This window comes from Lycorma delicatula, chromosome 5, assembly GCF_047948215.1.
Source record: "Lycorma delicatula isolate Av1 chromosome 5, ASM4794821v1, whole genome shotgun sequence".
Classification (NCBI taxonomy): domain Eukaryota; kingdom Metazoa; phylum Arthropoda; class Insecta; order Hemiptera; family Fulgoridae; genus Lycorma; species Lycorma delicatula.
Window position 1 is genome coordinate 107,189,700 of NC_134459.1, and position 25,775 is coordinate 107,215,474.

At 30.0% G+C, this 25,775-nt stretch overlaps 1 protein-coding gene across 1 annotated transcript; it reads left to right on the forward strand.

Annotated features, from left to right (window-relative positions):
• LOC142325281 (uridine diphosphate glucose pyrophosphatase NUDT14-like) lies at positions 1-25,775 on the forward strand. The gene is made up of 6 exons (XM_075366826.1): positions 1-346; positions 2,366-2,409; positions 4,330-4,394; positions 10,159-10,363; positions 15,850-15,926; positions 22,977-25,775. Exons 1-6 carry the CDS (start codon positions 260-262, stop codon positions 23,138-23,140), a joined length of 642 nt encoding a protein of 213 aa, XP_075222941.1. The 5' UTR covers positions 1-259; the 3' UTR covers positions 23,141-25,775.

The window sequence follows — 25,775 nt, forward strand, 5'->3', positions numbered from 1 at the left end:
TATAAAACGTTAATAGAATGTGTTTCGTTTGTATGTAAGTGTGCGTGGAGTTGGTTCTTGACGTAGATATAATTGATCGGTTAGCTATTATTATTGTAATGTTTGCTGTATTTAATTTGCTTTGGGTATTTTAGATTTGGGGTTTTCATTTCTTAAGTTTGTTTTATTAATCTTTGTGGTTCTTCTCAAAAGATCTGTGTTTGACAAATTTTGTTTTTATAATAACCTATTTTTTACCGGTGCGGTTTATTGCTTTATCATGAAGGAATTTAAAATATCCGATGTAAAAATTACGCAGTTGAAAGATTCGTGGTATGTAATACCATTGCAGTTACATTTTAAGGAGGTAAGATGTAATGAGAAGTATTGACAAATTTACTTTTTTTTAATGACAAAGATATTAACAAGAAATTTCTGATATATTGATTTTGAGGAAAAATAAAAGCGTCGTGTTCGGTAACTGCATTATCCTTTTGTAATTTTACTTTCATTTTAAAATGTTTTACTATATTCTTGGAAATATTATTCTGTAAACCTTTTAAATTTATTGATATAGATTATTTGAATGAAGTACTATATGCTTCGAAGTTGTTTAAAAAATTAAGGTCAAAATAATTGCAATCTTAAAGATTTTATTTTTCAGTTAGCAATTCTTATTATAGCAAATATTTGTTGTAGCTATTTATAATAGTAAAGATAAACAAAGAAGAAATTTACTTCTAAGACATTTATGAAAATTATTTGCACATGTTAACTAAAATTGCAAAAATTCAGGTTTTTTTTAAAAATTAGTATTGTTTTAAACCCCATTAACAGTAATATTGGTTCTGCAAAGAGTCAGTCTATTATTAGTCGAAGGTAATTGCTGATAAAATTGATTTATTGTTAATTTTTTGTCAATCTTACCATGTTAGAAAGTTGAAACTGGTTATTTTATTTACTAGACATTTCATTTTTTTTTTACGTTTACAGAAACTTTAATTTCGTTTGAAAGATATAAAAATCATTTTTATTCAAATAACAATCACAATCTGTATAAAAACTATTTTTTATTAATTTTTTTCCTAATATGTACCCTGCAATCTGTACAACTAGTGAACAGTAAGCAATCCACCATGGCCCAGTGAGATGAGGATTATATTTATGACATGTAAATGAGTTTTAGTTTTGTACATACTCAGACCGACTATTCCTGATAGTGTGGAACCCCTATCGACCAAAGTATACTGGTATCCACCATCTTGTATTCAAATCCATATAAAAGCATCTAACATTTACTAGGATTTGAACCTCAGAACCTTCGACTTCAAAATCAGCTGTTAAACAACTGATTTGTGACAAGTTAACCACTAGACCAGGTCAATGGACACCTATATTTTATGTTTAGAAAATATGTAGTTTAGAAGCCTCTGAATATTGTAATTTGCTGAAAATTGATAATTAATACTACTCAAAAGACATATCAAAAAATCTCAAATTTTCATAAAACTAACCATATATGTGTAATAAACTGAAAGTTGTTCAGTGAGACAGCAAATAAAATAATAACAGCAAAATTTTAAATATGTTGAAATTCTACCACTAAAATTTGATTATTAAGTTATCTCAAACAAATTAAAATCAAAAAATATTCTTTAAAATATATTTTATTTAAAAAGTGTATGTATTATAAAAAAATAATTTATGCTGTTTACTAAAATTTTGTCATTAAGATTTCTATATTATGAAGTCAACTTTTTGTAGATTAGTGAGATATTTTACAAGATGAGTTTTACATTTTTCAAAACATAAATATTCTCAAGCATGTTTTTAAAAGTGTATGCCGACCCATCAATCTACAAGATTCTGCTACATATTTCTTCCTATGAAAATGTCTTACGACCTTTTCATTTCAGACTTTATCTACCCACTTAATTTTAAAATTTCCTCTTGCACCACATTTCAAAGGATGTAGAATACTTTTCTGTATTTACCATTGTTCAGCAACCACTCCTATAAAACACTAATCCCCTACACAAATATTTTCAAGAATTTCTTACCAAATCTTAAGTATATATTTGATATTACCAGATGACTTTTTGCTTTAGCTAGAATAGCTAAAGGAGCAGAATGCTCCTGATGTTTATCGTACTTTGACAATATTTGTAATTTTGTTATCAAGGTACAAAATTCTACCACTTCTGGAATATTATCTTCCCTTATTTTAGTATTCCTTGTTAGACTACTTTTGATAACATTTCATTACATCATTGCAGTTGGTTATTGAGTTGTTTGTTCTGATGGCCTTGTAATATATTAGAATTTTTTTATTAAATAAGTAATGAGAATAAGTGCAACTGCTCATATGATTTTTCTTTTGTTTTAGAATGGAAAAAGTAAATCTTGGGACCTGATTAGAGCACATGATAGGTAAAATTATTATATATGTCTAGATTACAAATTATTTAGTCTGCTTGTTACTAATAAATGCAGATAACAATGAAAATGTGCATACTTAGCTTAATACAATTTAACTTTTAAAATAATAAAAGTTATATAATCTTAAATAATGATTTGAATTACAAATACTTTCTAGATGTTTCAACAGTGTCTGGAATGCCTCAGAATGCAAAATAGAAATATGTTAAAAAAGGGTATAAATAATCTTAATTAATGCTATTTTTAATAAATTGATACTCATAGATTGCTATGAAGTTTAAAAAGTTTATTTATTTACCCTTTAGATGGGTTATTGCTCATTGTTAGCATTTAGTACAGGACAATTCTACAAAAGAATTTGCTGAAGAGCAATTGTAAAACAGACCTGTTCTTTACAAAAAGGGTTCTCCTTTTTGCCCTTTCTGGATTCTTCCAATTATTACTTTTATAATAATTGGTAGGAATCTGTTAACTCAGGCCCATTATACCGATGTTGTTACAATATCCTTCTTTAATTATCCACAGCTACTGTTTCATCATAAATTTCTATGAATACTGAGGATGTTAAAAAATACGATAATTTGATTTTTTTCAGATTGACACCCTATATTTAGTTTATTTCATAAAAATAAGATTTAGTGATGTTATTTGGAACTTCGTAGATTGAAAGCCAGTTGGGGATTGATTTTTTTTTTAATTCTAAATGTGGTAAACTTATGTGTGCTTACTGCATGTCAGTATTACTTCATATAAATGTATCAGCAGCTACTTCCCATTTCTTCTGGTTTTACTTTTAACATTTCCTGTTTAACACAATCCTACCACCATAGTTTGATTGCATTGACAATAACTTCTGGTAAATTTTGCTCATAACTCTTGTCTATATTAGTTCATTCTTTAATTCTGGTCATGTGTCTTCCATTTTCCCTCTTTTTAAAGTTACTGTTAACAGGCTTACTCAATATTTCTCTTAACTCTTTCTTTCTTTAACTCCATCTCTTATCTCTACGTAAAATTATTCATCAATAGTTTATTTTCGAAGGAAATTATTTCCCAAAATAAAATTTTTGTAATGTTAAATTTGGCAAAAAAAATCAGTATTGTTTTCCAAAAGACATTTTCAGGTACCTGAACATTGAACAGGTATTTACCGTTCTTTTGTTACTTTGTGATCCTGGAAGTTCATAAATATCTGAAATGCGAGTAATTTTCTGATTATAAAACTATGTAACAAATACTTACATCTACACTACTTATCTATTGTATATTTGTTAGATAGTAACAGTTTGCAGGATTTTACAGCCAAATTTTTTTTTCTAAGTTGACCTTGACTTGGTTCCTGGAGAGAGAGAGAAAGAGAGTAGGGAGGGAGGGGGAGAGAGAGAGAGAGAGGTTTTACGTTCAACTATAATATTCTCAAATTCAGAAAAAGTATCATATATTCCACGATAGGAAATGAATAAAAAATAAATCAGTTAAATGGAACTTTAGGCAGTACTGAAAAGCTCTACTAGGTGTGATAATTAAAAGAGATGTATAATATTTTTTTCAAATAATGTTTGTACCGAAATTACAAGTTACTGAATGTGTAAAATGTACTATTACAAGAAATGTTGAAAATAAAATCTTGCGGAAAGAATTAGGTTGCTAGGAAGCTATATATAACACACAAAGGTTTAATTAACTTTATAATGAAAAAGAGTGTAGAAAGCAATAAGTTATAGCAAATACAAATATAATTGAGATATAAAAGATTTAGAGAAAAATTTCACAATAAAAAATTTGTGTAATTCCTAACAGAATGAAATGGGGAATATTACCAAACACCTTATTGCAAAAACAGAAAAATGTATAATTATTCTTGTTTCTAATTTATTGATTTCTAAATCCTTCTCATTTTATTTGTTTCAGTGTCGCTATCATTATCTTCAATACTTCACGTAATGTTTTAGTGTGTGTTAAACAGTTCAGGCCAGGTAAATATTGGTTAAAATTTACATTTTAGTTTTTTGTTAGGTTACAAGTTTATAAAATCTTTGTTAGTATTATATTCATATCGGTCACATGAATCATCATGATGACTTTTGTGTCAGTTCATGTGATCTATATAATAGCCAAGTATAAGTTTTTGTTTTGAATTATGGTGTCTTGTATGTTGTTGAGTTCTTGTTTAACAATAAATTTTTACAATAAAATTTATAGGTACATTGCACAAAGATTAATGTTTGGTTTTTCAGATTTCACTATATTTGTTATTTATTTTAATGTTTTAACTTAAATAATATTTTTCTTATTTTAACATTTTTATATTTGTTTATTTATTTTAGATACATTTACCTCTGGTAAAGGTTCCGTTCTTGTTTGCCTTTTCTGTATTTACAAATCCTTAATTTTTTTCACATTGATAATTTGTGTAAATATTCTATAAAGTTAATGTGCTAATAATCACAGTAATTATTAATTAATCTTTAATGATATTGTTAAAGATATGTTTCTCCAGATCAATAATATTTCAGTTTTTGATTTTTGTTAGTTCTTTCTTTATATTTTTGTCATTGATAAATTTATTTTGTACTGTCTGGTCGTTCTCTTTTGTATACAAATTATAAAAATAGTTTTAAGAAAACTTTACATTAAAATTGTTCTCCTAAAAGCTATTTTATTTTATTAACACTCCAATTTTATTTCCATTTAAATAAATATTTTCAGATTCAGATAATTTTGAAAATCAACTATCAGTTAAATAATTCCTTTTTTGCAAATTACAAAATAAATGAATTTTGGTGACCATGTCAATCTGACGTTTTCAGATACATGAAGTTGGTGGCTTAATTAAATGGCAGAATTATACATAGTAAATAACAGCTACATTAATATAATTTTATAATGAGCTTTTGAGTTATGTGCATAGGTCTTTGATTGCTGAATAGTATAATATGAATTTAAACAGAAAAGAATAGTTTAATTCTTTTAATATTTTTAAAGAACTTACCTGAAATGTTTTGCATTTATAATGAAATGATGTTATACAGAAGCAATATCGTAATAATTTTTTTTAATAGAATTTGCAAATTTCTATTCTGAAAGCCATGAGATTATGCTTTTATTAATATTTTTAAGTATAGTTTCAAACTTTACTCTTTAGATTTTAGGTCTAAGGTAATATTTATTTAAATAAATCAGAAAAAAACATAAAAGATTTTGTTGAGTATAAATTCGATTAGTAGTCAATGGGAGAAAAAAAAGGTAGGTTTTTGAAGAAAATTAGTAGAGTTTAGGGAAGTACATAGGGTTGTAGATTAGGGTAAGTATACTATGCGACTGGATAAAATTTTTATTATCTGGACAAAATGGAGGTCATTCAAAAATAGTGAAAATCAGTTTTTCAGTTTTGTAGACCAAAGTAAACTTCTAAGGTTAAAAAGTTTTGAATAAAAGTTCTGGGCATCTGCAGTACCTATAATTTAAGCCCTTAAACATTGAATTTTGTTAATTAGTTACTGCAAAAAATCATTAAAAATGGCCGTTTTTTTCAAAGCCAATATTTATTGCATAAATAAGTTTTTTACTATTTTTATTGTTTTAAAAATTAGCCCTTTTCAATGAATTCAATGAGTAGTTACACAAGAAAATTGGTTTATTAATTTCTGAGATGTAATTTTTTTATAAAAAGACTTAAGGGAACTATAATTATTTTGGCTTTAAGAACTTTTTCGTGCCTGTTTCATTTGCAATCTGTTCTTCAAGACTTGTACTTTCAAATGATGAAATGTTTTAGACAAAAGATTAATGTAAAACTTGTATAAACTTCTTTTAAAAAATGATTGAAAATTAGAGCATGATAGTCGTAGAGGGGAAAGAGGTTCATGGCACTCACGCTCAAATAAAGCAGTTTTGGACAGAAGTCCAAAATTCATGGAGATAGATCAATTTTTTCTCACTCCGTTGATTTGAAGTTATTTTTATCAGCTTTATTCCCACGAAATTCATTGTTTAAGAGCTTAAATTACACGTACTGCAAATGTCTACAACTCTTAGAATTTTTTCACCTAGGAAGTTTACCATGGCTTAAAATTGAAAAACAGATTTTCACCATCTTTGAATGGCCGCCATTTTGTCCAGTTAACAAAAATTTTGTGGTCATATATAAAGTTATACTTATCCTAATCTACAACCCCATGTACTTCTCTAAATTTTACTAATTTTTAGCAAAAAAATTTCTATTGACTGGACTATAGGTAGACTTATTCCCGTCATTTAAAAATATTTCTTAATAACAAATAACAGAAGTCACCACTATATTCTCATAACTTCTAAATTTGATATTGCAGTCTGAACACAGTATTGTCGTCTGATTAAGATATCAGAAAATGAGATTGCTGTTGTATACAAATGATTATATATGCATATTTAACACTGGCTGCATATTTGGACACTGGCTACAAGAGGGAGAACATCATCAATTATTATAAGAATATTATTATTAATTATTATAAAAAGTTCTTCACTTTTTGGATATCAGAAACAAAGTTATTAATGCATATTAAGTATACTGGAACAAATATTCTTAATGTTGAGCAGTTTGAAAGTGCAATGAATAAATGCTTCAAATATTGTACTTCAATAAGTATGCAACTATTATTTTCTGTTATCAGTTTAACTCTACTTTAAAAATCTTATTGATGATTTGTCCCTTATAATTTTAATACCACATAATTTTAAAAGTTACTTAGTGGTATTACAGAATTACTTAATGACTGTGTTGTTAGGATTACGTAAAGGTAGAGAACTGGTAGTATGTTATATCTTGTATTGAATAGGTAAGCAACCAGTTTCTACCTTTTTATTGACCTTGAATTTTATTTACTGGTTGGTTATTTGTATTATTATAAATCCTAATGCCTAATATAAAATGCCTCAATAGTGCAAGAAGTAAACTTATATTTTCAAAAACATATTTTGTTGTTACCATGACTGATATGAAACCAATACAAGAAATTGACCTCAAATTTTATTTACTGGTTATTTTTATTATTATAAATCCTAATGCCTCAATAGTGCAAGAAGTAAACTTATATTTTCAAAAACCTATTTTGTTGTTATCATGACTGATATGGAAGCAATAAAAGAAATTTATCTCAGTTAAAAAATACCTATGTTATGAATTTAAAAAGCTGATGTGGACACCACATGACTTCCTTGTAAGCCTGTTAAATTACATATACACATTTTTAATAATACATAAAATTTTATTTCACTAATAACTTCAATTTTATTTTCATATTTTTTTTTAATTATAATTATTGAATTATTATTTATTGTAATTTTTTTTACAATCAGAGGTTAATGATTATTAAAAAAAAAAAAAAAACAATAAAAGAAGGCGATGAAGTCTGATTTAAACCAATGTGCCTTCCCCTTGTAAGATCCAAAGATCCAAATATTTCATTAATTAAAATTTTATTTGGTCATAACTCAGGAACCAATGACAATAAGTACCATTTATGATATATTGTTGGAAAGCTCTCAATGAGGGCTTATTACTGCCGTTAAGAAAAAGTTCAAAATCTAAATTTTTTTCTATTTTCGGCTTTTTGGACACTTTTGGTCCAGTCTATTGCAATCAAAAGGGGAGGTGCACAATTAGATTTTACAACAATCCTAAATCTAAAATTTCAACATTCTATGGCTAATTGTTTTTGAGTTATGCAAGATACGTATGTATGAACAGATGTCACGCCAAAACTAGTGAAAATGGATATTTCCATTGAAATCTGAAAATCGAAATTTTTCTTGTACTTTGTACAAGGAAGTAAAAATGAAGTAAGCAAAATTTACTGGAATTTTAATTGTTCAAAAAATTCAGTTTAAAAATTATAGAAAGAAAGTCGGTTATCTACCTGAGTAACTAACTCACATTTTATCAAGGAGAAAATAATTTACTATTGTAAAGAATTGTTCCAATTGAAAATAATAATTTACGAGAAAAAAATTTGAATTTTGCAAAAATATTGTAGCAGGACCAGGGTAACAGATTCCTTCCAATTAAGAAGAATGAGGAAATAATTAAAGGACTCCAGAAGGAACTAAAAGGGATCCGTTTCTCAGGCTGACAGATCCGTTTAACAATTTGTTCTTTATAATACAGACAGTTGCACCTCCAACTGCAGTTATTTGACGAGAAGGTTTACCAGACTGGAATAGAAATGTATGGAAAAGCGTAAGACACACAATGAAATTATTACAGTTCAACAAAAAAAGAATGAGGTGGGCTTTTATAACTGCTTGATAAAAACTATGAAGATTTGTTCCACTATCCTTAATATGCAGTAATAAGTTTGTTTCTGAAGAGATAAATATTAATTAGTAAGGTATTTTTTTTTTTTTTTTTGCAATATAACTTAAGTTTTTGTTATCAGAGTGCTCACAATTAAGTCCTTTTCACAATCTATTGTTTGATTGCTTTAACATGGGTCAAAACAAGGAGCATTTAACATTGTTTTATCACGTTTACTATTATTATGTTTTGAATTTATCTTTGGCGTATGAATCATTTAGTGTAGTTATATTTAGAGTAAATGAGTATATAAGTATGTTAAAGTTTTATTTTAATTCACTAAGTATATCTGTGAAAGAATTATATATTATTTTTAATTTAATTCATTATGAATTAATGTGAAAATCTGTTAATTTATTTTTTATGTGTAATCTGTGTTTTACTCATTTAAAATAGATTTTTCTTTTTTTTTAAGCAATAAAGTTAGTATTTTTATGTAATTTATAAGTCTGTTATTTCCTAAATTGTAAGCCTTGCTTAATAATTGCATAATTTATTCAATGCAGTGTGTAGTATGGTTTTTTTATTAGTACATCTTGGTTATAGTTTCTCCTTTTTACACTACTGTCCAAAAAGGAGTGTCATGTATTTAGGGTGTATGTTGATAATAGAATAACCATATATATGTATACATGTTTGTTCCATCATAGCAGCTCAGTGGCTGAACTGATTTAGATGACCCCACGTAGGAATCCATACATTAGCAGGAGTGTCAGGCTATATGAATATATTTGTGTGGTAGTGAGAGTTGCCAGTTTAAGCACAAACTTTAAATAAATTGAGTTTATAAACTGTAGCTGAGTTTGAACTGAGCGATTCAAATCAGTTGAATAATATTACAAAAATAATAGAATTAAATTTACATTAAATAAAATAAAATAATATTAAGTAAATTTAAAAAAAAAATTGTTTAATAATAATGGGCTTCCCACTGCTTGTGAGTCTAGAATGATGAGGTGATGTGAGCACCTCGTGTGAGACTAGCCCAATCATCACCATCAACTGTAACAAATGGGGTGCTTCTGGGAAGTGCAATGGGGTGCTCTTATAATATCTCTGCAAACAGAGATGCTTGTTGGTAGGTTGAAGGCTAACTATTACATGCATTAAATACACTCTCGATCTAACAGATCATGGTTGTTTGGAAATGTTATATCTTCGCAACCAATCTGATTTTCAAAATTCAAACGGGATATTTTCTAGTATAATACAAGATCATGATGGACCAAACCAGAACAAAAAGAGCAGTGTTTGTCGGCAGTCGTATTTTTTAATATTTTTCTCTACTATACTTATAGTAGTATAATTTCAATTAAATTTATTATTTTGTTTTGTAAGATAAAAGTATCTGTGTTAAAATTTAGCAAGTTTTTAATGTCATTGTTTTTTTTTTTTTATTTCAGCTGTGTACATTAATTCAGTACCATTGGATGAAAGAGCTAATATTGATACTCTGAAGTATCCAGCTGAATTAGGCCTTACATTAGAATTCTGTGCTGGTATTGTGGATAAACCAAAATCATTAAAAGAAATAGCACAAGAAGAAATTATGGAAGAATGTGGATATAAAGTTCCATTAGAGAATATTCACAAAATTGTAACTTTCAGGTAGTGTTCAAAAAATTATTTAAAAATTTAGCTGTTGATTACTTTATTAATAATTGATAAATATTTTAAGGAACAAAATAAATTTTCTATTTCAAATATATTTAAACAAAATATTTCATAAATACATACTTTACAATACTTCAAATGTGCCACAGATACCTTAGTTAGTTCTATAAAATCAAATACAGTAAAATAAATGTTAGTAAAACCACAGATATTTCAAAAAGACCTTTCCAGAATAACATAATAAATAAAAAAAAGACAATAAAAGTTTATCCAGTACACGTAAAGTTTACATGTAAAGTTCACTCGCACTGTTTAAGTAAGAAGATAGTTTAAAAATTAATAATATTAAGGAAATATACTGCAAAAATAAAAACACAAGCAAAACAAGAAAAGTCTCAACATTATCAACTCATTTCCATAAAGGGTAGACATCTCTGCAGAGATCTTGATATATTATGTGTGTACTGAAAAGAGGGGATTTGGAAACCAGCTTTATAAGAAAGACACTTCAACCTGTTATGTGTTTCCTGTCTGGTGTCTAGTCAGGAAGCAGAGCCTCCAAGTTGGTCCACAGGCAGCCTCCTTCTATTATTATAATAATGTAATGATAATGCAATTAAATATAAATGCAATTCAGCAATATAATATTAATTTTAATATACAGTAATTATTTGAATTTAATTTTTTAAATTCATCATACTCTCCAATCAGAGATCACACACTGTTAAAACCTAAGTTTGTCTTTTAAAGATAAATTTCTGTATATTAAAAAACAGAAACTTAATAACATGAAACGTTACAAATTATTACTTTTTAAACTAGATGTTTTAATTTTAAATAAAAAGTTTGGCAGTGTTAATAATCAAACCAAATTTAAAATATTTGTTCAAATAACCTAGCAGACATTATGCTGTATTTTCACTTTACAAGGTTAGAATTGTAGTATTTTTTTCCTTTTTATTTACACATGGATCAGGTCATTATATTCTCACAGCACGAACTTTTAACCTTTGTACGCCCACTTTCCTTATGGGTAACGTACACCCACTTTCCTTATGGGTAATCCCTGTGTTACCTTTAAGGGAAAGGAACCAGTTTTTTTCCCATTAATCCTACTGTGATAGGTGAACTAGCAGGCTTCTTTTTCGTTTTACTTTGTTCTTCTTATAGTTTTTCTTTTTCTTTTCTTACTTCGAATACTATCTAGATCAAAGATCCATCTCTACTTTTTTAATCTTTTGATATCCTTTACCCTCTTTTTTGCTGATTGAGAGCAGAAAGTGGACTGGCTGTATTGAATTCCTCCCAGTTAGAGAGTTAGGCTGTGGGTGAAGGTGCTGTGAGCTTAGGTCTTGTGCTGTTTCCTGTTAGCCAGTCTCTTGAGGTTCTAACAATTAGTGTAACATGGGTAAGTTATTGGAGGCCACAGTACTGCATGATAGTTTTGGGCTGCAGATTTTCTTGGCTTAGGTAAATGTTGAAGGCATCTAACCCCACAGGGGGAAGACACCTTGTGACGTTACCGGTCGCCACACTACCCCCTCCATTCCAAGCCCTGAGGGGCTTTACCGGAGGTCATCTTTAGACTCTCAACTAATTACTTCTTAGTCATAAGCCAGGCCTCGATCAGGACACCACCGATGTAAATGCCTCCTTCGACAGACATTTGCATCAGTGAAATACATATCAAATTTAGCCTTTACATAGGCCTCAAACAGACATCTTCACAGCCAACCTAACATGAATTCTTCAAACTAACTGACTGAAATCACAGAAGCATGAACCCCGCGCCTAGTAAAGTTTTGACAACACCGTTCGTGACTGTGAATGCCTCAGAAAATGAATGAGTTTAAAGTTAAATCAGTGCTACACATACCAATCAAAATTATGTTTTATCCAACATAGAAATTCAGACCTACACCCAAATAAGTCAACCAAATGAGGTCACCTAACAAGGGGAACGCAACCTCATTCCAGTCCGCGCAGAAGCCGAGGACAAACCCTACACTCTCACTGGTCCCATCATGATGTCTCGCGTGGCATTACCAAGTCACAATCAGGACCTCCACTGGTGGAGAGGAAGCCACACCTCCAGTTGCATGGGCTACCTTACTCTGATGGTGCAGCCACTCCTACCTGCGGGAGCCCCAAATTGATTCACAAACATTATCAATATAACCGTGGCACGATCCCTAGCCACCCAAGTTCCTACCACGATCAAGTACCTCGATTAAACTCCCTCTGCAGATCTACACACCGCAAGGGTGCGAAGAAAACCAGCCACTATAGACCACTCCTCATGGATCATCCAGTTATATGGAGATCCAGGAAGAATGTATTCTCTCAAGTTCCCTAACAGCTCATGAATGTTTGACCTCATATCGGGATAGATGTAGAGGACGTGGTCCATTGTATCATCAGTCCTGCAATTTGGGCATTGACTCAAATCCACCAAACGAAACCTTGCCAAACTCGCATGAAGGGCACCATGCCCGGAGAGAAACTGTGTGATGTACTGATTGGAGAGACCCGTCCAGTCGTTCCTAAATTAGACACTATAGGAAATATACCATGTATTTAGCAACCTGTGAGGAATTCATCCTACCTGACCTGCCAAAATGCAAGGCCCCGGTCTTCAATCTCCTGCTTTCGTTTTGATGTCAATAGGTTATTTACATTGGAAGTATAATTTACGCTCATTAGCCAAGATATCTATTGGTTTGACTCCAGCTGTAATACAGACTGCCTCCCATGAGACTGTTCTGTAACCTCCTATAACGGCCATAACAGCCTATTTTGCCTGCAGCAAAATGTCCGCGCAATACCTGAAAGCCATGCAGTGAGCCCAGACAGGTGCAGCATACAGATAATAGCTTTGCTGATACATTTGTAAAGGATACGCATGGTATGGTAATTAAACTCCCGATCATGATGAATGACTACGGATTTCATAAAAAGCGTCAATGGCCTTTTTTGCTACATACTGTAGATGCTCTGTGAACTGAAAATTCTTATCGAGGATAACACCCAGGTATTTTTGAGTCATAACATACCAGTCATCCGAACCCGGATTCGTCGGGTAGCAGCCAATCGACTCTTAAGCAACATAATTGTGGTTTCTCTAGACTGAAAATCATCTTATTTTGGAGACTCCACAGTCAGAGTGTCTCACAGTCACGAGCAGCTCGGAACTCTACTTCGTTATGTGAGTCCTCTTCAATCAGTAGCAGCACGTCATCAGCATAAGTAACAACACGACAGCCACATGGCAACCTTTAACGCAATATCGAATCAAATTCTATGAGCCAAAAAGGGGACTCAGAACACTGCCCTGAGGGCATCCTTTTATTAAGGTCTTACGAACCTTTGAGTCGCCATCAATGGTGAAGGCAGTCAACCAGAAGTATACAGAATATGGTTAGGTTCTCTTCTTTATACTTCAGGACATGTCTAAACACCTTCTCTGCACCTTGTTAACATGAAGACTGGCCGTCGGCAAAGGATAGTTAACCAAGTGTATCAATTTCTGTTACTTTGGTGTAGACTCTGCTCCTGTTATGGGAAGCATAAAAATTTCTTATCCTTGCCAACCACCTGTCAAACCTTGCTAGAGAAGAGGAACTATATTTCTTCTATTATCCAGAGTCATCTGCTCAATTACTGGTGAAACTTTAACATTTTGATGTTGCAGAGGAATTTTTAAAAAAACCTGAAGAACTTACTGGGTCTTTAACAATTTGCTTTGTGATTTGGAGGTGGCTACCTAAACCTAGGAACAATCATTTAACTGTTTCAGGTTATGATAAAGAGATTAAATAGCCTCCAACTAAAGCTCCATTACTATGCTAATTTTACACCATATGTATAAATATTTGAATGTTTACCCTAATTAAACGTATATTGTTGTAATGCTTTACTTTGCTGCAAGTACATTCTAAAAGAACTTTCTAAAAATACCTTTTTGAAACTTTGTACAGTAACCCGTAAATTAATCTGATCACAATTGTTGTTTATTAAAAAGTAACTTTTCATAGAAAAAAAAATCATACCTATACAATCTTCGAATATCTAGCAATTAATATGTTCCTTATTCTTAATCACTTCACATTCATGATTTGGCATAGATTCAACCAGTGTACTACAGATTTTTTTTTATTTCTTCATCATGAAACCACACCGATATTATTGCTTTAATGAGGTCAATTTTTTTTGGTAAAATTCATTTTTGAGAGTCATTTGTTCTGCTAGTTCCCAAAAATTTTCAGTTGGTTTTAAGTGTGAAGAGTTGTCTGAACAAGAGACCAATTTAATGTTTCATCCTTTTAAAAATCTTCCCACTTTTTTGACAGTATGGCATGGTGCCAAATTTTGTTGGAGTACTCTGATGCCTTGTGGGAATTTGTTTTGAAGTTGTGTCACAATCCTTTTCTTCAGAAGCTTGATATATCCACCTCTTTTCAATATACCATCTACTGCAAGTAATGAACAAGGGCCTTAAAATGTCAATCAACCCCAAAACGTTTTTTTTCTGGGGATATTTAACTTATTGTTGGATAAGAGCTGGTAATGTATTTTCATCTGATGCTTTTCTAATGTATGGAACACTATGAACATAACATTTTTCCAGACTTCTTAGGTCTAGTTAACATGTGCTTTGGCCCACAAGAACCTTTTTTTTGTTACATATTGCTGGTGTGGAAAGCAGCTTTTAGCTGGCCGACAAACTTTCTGTCCAGCTGTAAGAAGTCAGCATCTAATAGTTGTCAATTGTAAATCTCTTCCACAGGCTGCTAATTCTCAATTTAAGTCCACAGTAGATAATTTTGGATCAAGTTTACTTTTTTTTACTACTAACTGATACAGTGTTGGATTAGTTTTCCTTTTAGGCAACATTTGTCTTTCCTTTGAGGTGAAAAGGAACCAGTTTTCTTTTAATTTTTCTAAAAATAGCATTAATTGTCCCTAATCTGACAGCATACTCAGAAACTATTTGTCATTGTGTCATACTGGTAAGCTCAGAAAGAAAAACAAATTTTAAATGCTTTCTTTAAGTTATATCTGTTATTATAATATTCAAGACACACAGAACCAAAAATATGAAAAAAAGATTTTGTAATAAAAAATGGAATAAACTTTCACAAAACACTACTCATAACATGAAAATTGTTAAATAGCCTAAGAACAATAACCTCTCATTACACAGGCAACTTAAAGAATGGGTGTGGTCAAGCAGTGTAACCAAAACATAGAAATAAACAAAAAATTTCTTGTGTTAGGATTAATTTGCAGGCTGCTGAAATTGTGAAAAAATCCGCTAGTTTCAAATTTAATAAGAAAAACAAAAAAAATAAAACCAAACAAAAAAGTCATAAAAGCCAAAAAATAGATACTTAGAAAATACTCACTTAACATTTAATATTAACACTTCTCGTTAAAATCAAGATTGTGTGTAAAATTTCTTGTACTTTAATTATTTCTAGGGTAGAGGTTGGTGAAAATGGATCATTACAAACGTTGTTCTACACTGAAGTAACTGATGTTATGAAAACTGAACAAGGTATATCTTTTGTATCATGTAATCATCTTTTATACCATATATCATATGGTATATCCTATAAGTTAATAATATGTATTAAGATTTAATTATCATAATTTATCCAGTACACTGCATTGGCTATAGTGACAATTTTAGCTTTGTTCATGAATCTGCAAATTAAGTCTAAAATTATGATTAATCAGTGTAAGACAGTCTGAAAATATATGAATTTGAGCTCTTTCCTTGTTTGTTTTGTTCACCAATATCAACAAAGCTCTTTGCGTAGGGAAGAAAGTAATTTAAGTCAGTATATTCAATAATGACAAGTATGATGAAAAACAGTATACCTTTCTGTTTCAATCTGTAAATAATTACATACCACACAGAACTATATTATTATAATGCTAATGAAATTTTTACCTAAATAATTATAATTATACTATACTAAATAAATATTTTTCTTTAATACACCATCAGTGTCGTGTGAATGTAGTCTACAATACAAGTGCATGTAATGATAGAAGTAAATTCTGTATTTACTGTCTGTTAAAACATGTATATGTTTTAACATGTGCAAATATGTTAAATAAATCTGTTTGCAGGTAGTATTAAAGGAAAAGCACAATTCTTAGTTATCATTTCTTGACTGATTAATTCATTTGATATTTTGAAAGACTTAAGACATCGTAATAGAAATTGTAATAGTTGCTTGTTACATTCTTGGATTGCTAGACCAGGATGTTGCTGATTAGAATACAACAACAGATTGGGGGTTGGGTGATATTTCTATTCCAACCTGATTTCAAACCTTCCTTATGGAATATGGAAGGTTTGAAATGTATGATATGCCTTAACAATATTTGCACTACTTCAATACACAGTTAACATTTATGTTACTACATAATAGATATATTATGACCCAGAGGATTACATGCATTTCATTAGTCTTTTACATGAGTAAGTGTTTTAATTTAATTACTTCATACCATGTAAATCATTTTAGTCATGAATGAGGGAGAATTACATTTCCAAATCAATCTAATAAAAAATCATTTTAGTATCTTTACTACATGTTATAAAATATTTGAACCACCTGCATTTTCCCCATGCTACATGCTTGGTGGCATAATAGCATATATGGCATAAAACACTTGATTTATGGCATATAAAAATATAAACATTGTGATTATTATCATTGAATACATTTCTCTAGGCAGAAAAATATGTAATAATAATTTGTATTATTCCTCTTCAAAGGTATGAAATTAATATTTTAAAATATTGTCAATAAATATTAGAAACTTAAATTTTGCTATAAATGTTCTGTTTTTATTATCATATACAAAGTCATGTATTTAATAAAAGATGGTTTTTGTGCATTTACAATGTCTTTTATAATTTACTACTATAAGGTAACCTGCTCAGAATTCATCATTGAAAAAGGATTGAAGATTTTGTTATTACCCTTTGATATAATGTTGCCTGTCTAATTTATTAAATATTCTTGTATAATAGTGTAGCATAAATATCTACTGTAGTCAAAGTTGCAATACATAATTGTCACAATTTAAATGCAAATGCAGACTGATCTAAAAATAACAGAAACACTGAATATTTAATAAAATTTCTAATTATATTAAATTTAGTATGATTAACATGTGTTAAACAAAATTTTAGTCATTTTATCTATTTTTTCCAAAACTATTTCATACGGGCTGGCCAGGAAGTCACCGTAGTACCCCCTAAAGTTAGAATTAAAAATTTGTAATGAGTTATAAATGAAAAATGCAATATAATAATGAATTATTTTATTTATTAATTTGATACGTAGTATTAATTTTAATGGTCCAGTGGGTCTGTGTGTTGTGTGTTGCATGCACAATTCTATACATTGCCGTGTCCTCTGTGACAGCGAGAGAGCATTTCTGGTGTTACGTTTTAGAAGTTGTCCCTCACAGTGCCATACAATTCTTTATTTGTGGTGTAGCAATGTGCAGATACATGTGCCGTGATAATTCCCCATAATGAATTGTCTGACGTGGTGAGATCAGGAGTCCGTAAGTCCTGATCTTACTTTGTAAGTCATAAAACCGAACATGTAATGAAACCACTACCCAACACTATTTATGAAACACTCTCGCACAACTAGCGCAATTAGTGGATGTATATGTTACTACTGATTGTTGCTGCTGTTTGTCAGGTGCCTAAGTGTCAGTGCAGTATACGTTTTGTTGTAGAGCAGTATTGTGAGTGCAGTTGTGTTTGTGTAAAATGCCTTATTCAATTCAGGAGAGGATAGCTCTAGTTGAGGCCTATATCCATTCTGGATCCTTTGAATAATCACGTCAAGTATTTGTAGAAAAATTTCCAAATGCCTGTACCTCAGCGAAGAGTAGCATACATGATGTAGTTATAAAATGGCGTGCAACAGGTGCAGTTTCAAACACAAGATGAAATAGATAACCTTCCATTAGGACTCCATAGGCCATTGCCAATATTGAAAGGAGAATTACTGCCAATCCAAAAAAAATTACTATGAAAGGTATCCCAACAATCTGGTGTTAAATATACATCGTGTAAAATTCTTCATGAATTAAAATTGAAACCATTACAACTGTGCAGCAACTGAAGGGAGACAAACAAACCGAAACGACTAGATTATTGCAACTGGCTTCTCGTAAATATTGTTGATGGACAGATAGACTTGATGTCGTATTTCATGTCAGATAAGGTTTCATGATTTCATTTATCCAGCCATGTTAATTCGCAGAACATCAGGTACTGGATGGCGAGGAATCCTCACGAGATATTTGAGCGTCCACTTCACGATGAGAAAATTGGTGTTTGGTGTGTCTTTTCTGGTAATCGTATAGCGGGACCAATATTTTTTGACTGCACTGTCAATATACAAGTTTACCTCACAATTTTCGAAGAATTCTATGTGCTTTAATAATTGATCTCAAAGCACATAAAAAAACAACCAAAAACTGATAATGAAAAACTGTTATCCTTAAAACTGATAATGAAAAATAATTCAGCATCTTCCAACAAGACAGAGCAATGAGTCGCACATCAAACGTTTCACTGAATCATGTTCATTCAGTTTTTACAAATTAATGAGCTGTCAGCAGAGGACGGTGGCCTCCACATTCTCCAGCGTTGTCTACTTGTGATTTTTTCCTTTGGGGCTACTTAAAGAAGCGAGCTTATGCATCTAATCTCCACAATATTGATGAGCTGAAGATGAACATTCAACGAGAAATCAATGCAATTGACAACAATATTTTGCATCAGACGATTTTCAATATGATCAACTTTTGAGACGAGCAGAAAAGTGTATCGATGCCCAGTGTGGTAATTTTGAACATCTTTTGTAACAATAAGGTAAATAAATGCAATATTTAAATTACGTTTTATGTTTTTCTTATTTAATTTATCCATATCATTCATAAAATTTCATTCCAACATAACCTACTGATTCTGCAGCGGTTATGGTATGGGTTCGGGTTTAGTTGCTCACCCTGTATTACATGATGTAGATAAACAGCCTCCTGATGAATTGATCTATTCTACAACAAAAACTTATGTTTTGGAAAAATGTGCTTACTTTTTCTGACCTGATGATGCATTCTTGCATCTGTTTGAAGATAGGTAAGTTTACCACTTTTTCAAAGCAGTACCTTCCAAAGTTACATACTTTAATTAATCTTTATCCCTACCACTGTATCATGTCACTTTTTTCCTTAATTATTTTATAATGGTGTAATATCACATCTTTCAGTATTCTTACCCAAGATCATAATTATTACCTTGTCACCAAGAATCATTTAATCTACCAAACACTTGTTTATTATATTTATTACCTTACTTCATTCTCATACTTGCTGTAACCTATTGATTTTATGTTGCTTCTTTCTAATTCCACTCCTTTCACTCCTGTCTCTAATTCCATCCATCTCTTCTTTAAATTCATCTGAATATCTGTCATAATTAGTGTTTAAATATCTCGGCCTACTCTGTTTCAGTGGGCATTTGATCCATGAAATGGATCAAATCAAATGGCATTTGAAATGCATTTCATCCATTTTATACCTTCACCCTTTTTGACAGACATGTCATTTGAAATTTAAAATCTGCCACCCACAACCAGTGACCACCATCAATACACTATGTTATGTAATCTTCACTGTATCTATCTATAACTCCTACAGATTGTTGTCTGCATGTAGTAAATTAGCATTTTTTGATTCTGTGTCAACATTTTTGAAATGATAACAGCTGTCCTTCTGTACGTTGGGATACTTGACATCTTATTTTGAATATACATTTATACAATACTAGTAACTTCTCCCACATTCTTGAATATCAAAGCAATTATTGGATTTAAGATGTTGTCACGTGTTCACGGTTTGATGAAGAATATTGAGAGACTAGCAAGTGTAAAACTTTCTTATAAATACAGTTTATCACTCTAAAAATATATAAAATAAATAGCAATAACCATATATAACAAACAAAATTGTAATTTAAATAAAATAAAAAATTTATTTACTAATAGAAACTAATATTGGATTAACCATAATAAAACAATAGAAAAATCTAAAATTCGTACAATGTACTTTCTGCAAGTATTATTTCTTTTACTGTTTACAAAAGTCCTACCCCTACACTTTATAAATGAATGGAATACTGTCACTTTCACTATTAACTATAAATAACTCCCCAAACAGCTTATTGTTTCCACTGTCCAAAAGGAAATACTCATGATGCACTCTTCAATCGTTAACTTATGCTTATTGTTATTGCTGTAATCACATGCTGCTCCAACTCGGCCTTGTAAAACTACTGACTGTTTGCTCGTTCGCAGACATATTTATACTTCTTGGCCTGCTGAACCAGTACTCGGCCTATCCTTTTAATTGTTTAAGCAAAATAATTTTTATTGTCCCCACCTTCCACCCTTGTCTGCAAGTTCTTTTTCCTGTCCAGCAATCCTTCTGGTCAAACAGGAGATTAGGAGGTGCATTTATCTGTACTACAAAGAACAAATTATTAAACAGACCCGTTTTTCTAAATAAAGGATCCTTTTTAGTTCCTTGTAGATTCTTCTTCCTTTATTTTCTCTCTCTTTTTTTCTTAATTGGAAGAAATCTATTACATTGGCTACACCACAGCAGTATATTCTATTCACTCAAAAGTATCACCAGTGTTTTATTCATAATAATTTTTTATTCATTTATGATAATTCACCATCTAAGTGAAACTTGTGCATGGGTAGCATATGAAAAATGTCATGCCTGACTGTGATTCAAACTCGGTACACCTGATGAAAGCCTGAGACACTACCACTTCGACACAGAGATTGGCAAATTGCTACTTAATTTGAAGATGCACTCTTATTTCTACTCCAAAATAGCATACACTCATCCTTCTTGCTTTTCTCATCTTCCCATTTTTTGCTCAAGATAACACATTTACTTCATAACTTCATCTATATTTCGCCCAGTAGCCCATTTTAAGACATATTCAATGTCCTAAATGAAAATTTAATTTCTGTTCAAGTCTTTGTTTTCCTATCCAGTCGGATGCGAAATCCTTTTAAATTTTCATCTCCATCCAGCCACCAGTGTACTGGGCCTAAAATAATCAATACGCAGGGGCTGCCATTGGTCTGGGCACACCTTCTAATTACTGCTTAAATCTGCTGTTACCTTAAATATTGCATTTCCTGGTTGCCAAGGAATAAATTATTTTAATGTACTGCTACTTTTATGTAACATAAACAATTTGTAAAAATACTTTAAATAGATATAACTTTCCATTGAATTTAAGAGAAAAATTATGTTAAGTATTTTTACAAATTTTTTAAAATAAGCAGTGCTTGGCCTGCTTTGATTTGTTCATGTACTTCCTGGATTTAATAAACTCCCATAGGAAAAACCATATAAGTTAAAGTACAGAGAATAAGCAGGCCAAGCAATCTCTGAACTGTGAGAGATTAGGTGCTAAGGAAATTTCTGTTTCGAATAATCAATCGCAATGGTAGTTGTATAAACAGTTGCCCCGTATGCTGGTACCAAATTTGATTGGAAGCAACCCATCTCCTTCAAAGTTGGGGTAAGCATGACAGATTTATGTAAGCTTTTCATTATTAGTTACTCTGTTTCCTGTTCTCAAAGAAACATGGCCCAATAACAGCATTTTTAATAACTCCAAACCACACAGTCACTTTATCCTCTTGAAGCCAAAGTTGATGCTACTCTAAAAAATAAAGTACCAAACAAAAGGAAAAATAATCATTGAAAATCATACTCAAAGCAAGAAAAAGATTGGTAGGCGACCAGAAGCAAAAGTTTTGTTTGTTGACCTGCCCTGACTGGTGAAAATAACATTCCTCGTTGAAGTTTTATGTTGAACATTATCTCTGAAACTTGTGCATTGTATATAATCTTGAGATTTTAGTTACTGCATATTAGTCAATTTTATATGGGTGGAAATGCAAATCCATTTGCAGGATTCACCGTACCGTGCAATCTGAGAGATTCAGTCCAGCTGCATGCTTGCAAGCTGGTCACTAGGATCTAATTTTCCATTGCTTGTGTAATTCGTTCAACATTCTCTGGTTTCCTGACTGACCTTGATCTACCCATTGGCTTACTTTTTGAAGCTGAATTTGTAGGCTGAAGTTCCGCACTCATAATAATGTGGTGTTCCAAGATAAAACATGACCTCTTTGATCCACATTGAAGTTTTGGCAAAGCTGGTGCTGTGTAGTAACACAAGATGCACCATTTTTGAAAAATGACTGACAAATGTAGTATAGTTATCCAACCACATTACTAAAATTGCCCTGTGTGTGCAGTTGATTCCTTTACTTTCTCCCTTCTTCTCACTGCCTGTGTTTTCAGCTGTGCGCTAATGAAAATCATCAGATTTTTTATGCTACCCCTATATATATGCATTTATTACAGAACACTTAGGTTATTTTTCCTGGAAGAGAATAAAATAAATTGATAAAAAATTGTATTATTTTAGTATATATTTTAAGCTATTTATTGTATTTCAATACAGGTGGTGGTAATCCAGACGAAGATGAGTATATTGAGATAGTTGAATTAACTATTGAACAAGCAAAAACGTTTTTGGAACAAGATACTGTCAGTTCTCCAGGTGGATTTCTTTTTGGACTTTTATGGTTCTTTCAGACTAAAGCTGATAAATATGTTAACAGCTAATGGATAATATTAAAAATAATTTAAGATGAATATTGTTAAACGTTGTGAAGGGAGGCATGGATTATGAAATAAGTATGTATTGTAAATATTTACAGATATGACTATATTTATTTACTTATCCCATTTAATAGCAATTGACTGTCAGAAAATTAGTTACCCTAAATTTATCTTATTTTATTTTAATTTTAAATAAAGTAATGATTTTCCAATATTAAATATGTTTTTAATTTTTTTATATAAAATTATGGCATTTTAATAAGTTTTTGGTTGTATTATAATTAAATATATTGTCTAAAATATTAATTTAATTTGTTGAATACACTGTCTCTATTAATAAAGTGATTTAATTATTTAAACTACAGAAAATAAAATGATAACACTCACCTAGATAGCATTTTCATCATTACTAATTTTTTTAAATACAAATTTTGTTAAAAGGAAACTGTGTATAACCTTGCCCAGAAACAGACTGAATGGTTAATTAAAAGTTTTGCTAATTCTACAGGCCATCTTAATTGAACTCTGAGGTTAATATTTTTCTTTAAATTTATATAATAAACACTTCTAAAGGAAATTTCAGTTTCTCTATTATTTTGGTGTATATCGATATACACCATTCTTGCATACTTATTTTTATAACATTATTTATAATTTGTTATAAAAATTATGCTTATTGTAATATAATAAAAAGAGCATAAAAATGTAAACTCCAACCACCAAAGTACACTGGTGTCTATTGTCTTAGTATTCAAATCTTAATATATTCTGTCTTACAGAAATAAGTAACTTTTACTAGAATTTGAATCTCAGAATGTACAACTTTGAAAATAAAATTAAATAAGAAATAAATGATATAAATAAAATAGTTAAAGAAAATTGGTATGACCCTGTAAATATACATAAAATAATATACTCCTGTTACATACAGTTACCTTAATGATTAAATTGAAAATTACCAGATATTTGTAGTAAAGATAAATACAGTTTGATTTTAAACCCAAAAATAGTTTTTCAAAATAAAAAAAATTTCAGAATAAAAAGATTTATATAATTTCTGTGGTGTATAAATAAAAAATGACATGTAAATAAGATGATATACACAGGAAAGACAAACAAATCCTTTAAAAGGATGATTCTAAAACATTACAGAGTGAATAAGAACAGAACAAAAAAATTTTCAAGTATGGCTAAGCATCTAATTAAAAAAAATTAGAAAAAACTTGAAATTAAAAAAAAGGAAAATTTATAAAAAGAAATGTGGAAATCATTGATAGAAAAAAAAATAATAGAGAAATTTATTGCCTGGAAAAGTGTAATGTGTATAGATTGAAGTATAATATAAATTAATAAATCACAAAATGGAATTCAATTATAATGAAATAAACTAGCAAGATATATACTAGCATGTATATCTCTATACACACACACATACACAATTACAAATAAGGTTATTACAATTTATGTTAAGTCTTTCCTGACCAAGGAGGGAAAGTTTTATTTTCCTTCCTTGTGTCTAGGTCTTGGGCACAATTCTATTTTTTATGAGGTTTTCACTGATATATATTAATTAACATATGTACTTTATGTAAATTAATTGACAATTTTGAGTAACAACATCAGCATAAACTAGGTGAGTATCATCTTGATAATTTGTATAATTACTATATCTTATCTTAAATATATTGAAAATGTTTTTTTAAAAAAAGAAAATATTCCTTGGTTAATAGAATAAACTGCATCACATTATCATGTGTTGGTTCTAAACATTAGAGCATCTCACAGAATAAGTAAATTTATATTAGCTATGGATAATAAATCAGTTTCCATAGATCCATGAAGTTAAACAACTTTAGTTGAAGTTTCACCACATTCTGTTGTCATCTATTGGTGTTGATGATAATACTTGATTACATTTAAAAATAAATAGATAAATTAACTTTTAATTAATTGAAAAGCAACATATCAAAATCCATTCTTAGTTTATGGTAATAATTTTTAATTTGTAGTTCAATATATTAAGACATTCTTCTAGACAGCTTCTTTTTCAGTTTTATATTATATACATAATGTTAAAAAAACACATATAACTTCTAGGAGTATTGAGAATGATCGCCTTTCTCTGAAATTTCAAATATCAAGATTTTTTTGCTAGTAGATGTACAAAGAATACAATAATTAATAGTTTTGGGTTTTTTGTAGAATATATGTACATAGAAAAATTTATGAATCTCAAAAATTTATTTATAATAATGAAGTTGAAATCCATGCTATCAAAATAAGCATTTAAAAAAAAAATTGTAATTCATCTTATAAATTTATAATTATAATTTTATAAACTCATAAATTAGATATACCTTTTTAAATTATAATGTTGCATAAATTAAATCGTAATTTAGTAACATAAATTTCAACCAGAACTAAGACTACAGAAATCTGGGTAGAATATAGGAATTGTTAAATAAATTTATTTAAAGTCTTAAAATTGTAGAACAAAGTAGCTAACTTTTACCTTTTTTTATTTATTGGCAAATTCAAAACATATTTTTTTGTATTATGATTTATGAATGTTCTCTTATTTGTACAATCTAATTTTTAAGAGCTGATTTTGAATTTATTAAAATTTCACAAAGGTTTA

Coding starts and splice junctions, on each gene's coding strand:
- LOC142325281 (XM_075366826.1), top strand. CDS start 260: ATGAAGGAATTTAAAATATCCGATGTAAAAATTACGCAGTTGAAAGAT. Junction 2,410..4,329: donor CTGATTAGAGCACATGATAG/GTAAAATTATTA, acceptor TATTTGTTTCAG/TGTCGCTATCATTATCTTCA. Junction 10,364..15,849: donor CACAAAATTGTAACTTTCAG/GTAGTGTTCAAA, acceptor AATTATTTCTAG/GGTAGAGGTTGGTGAAAATG.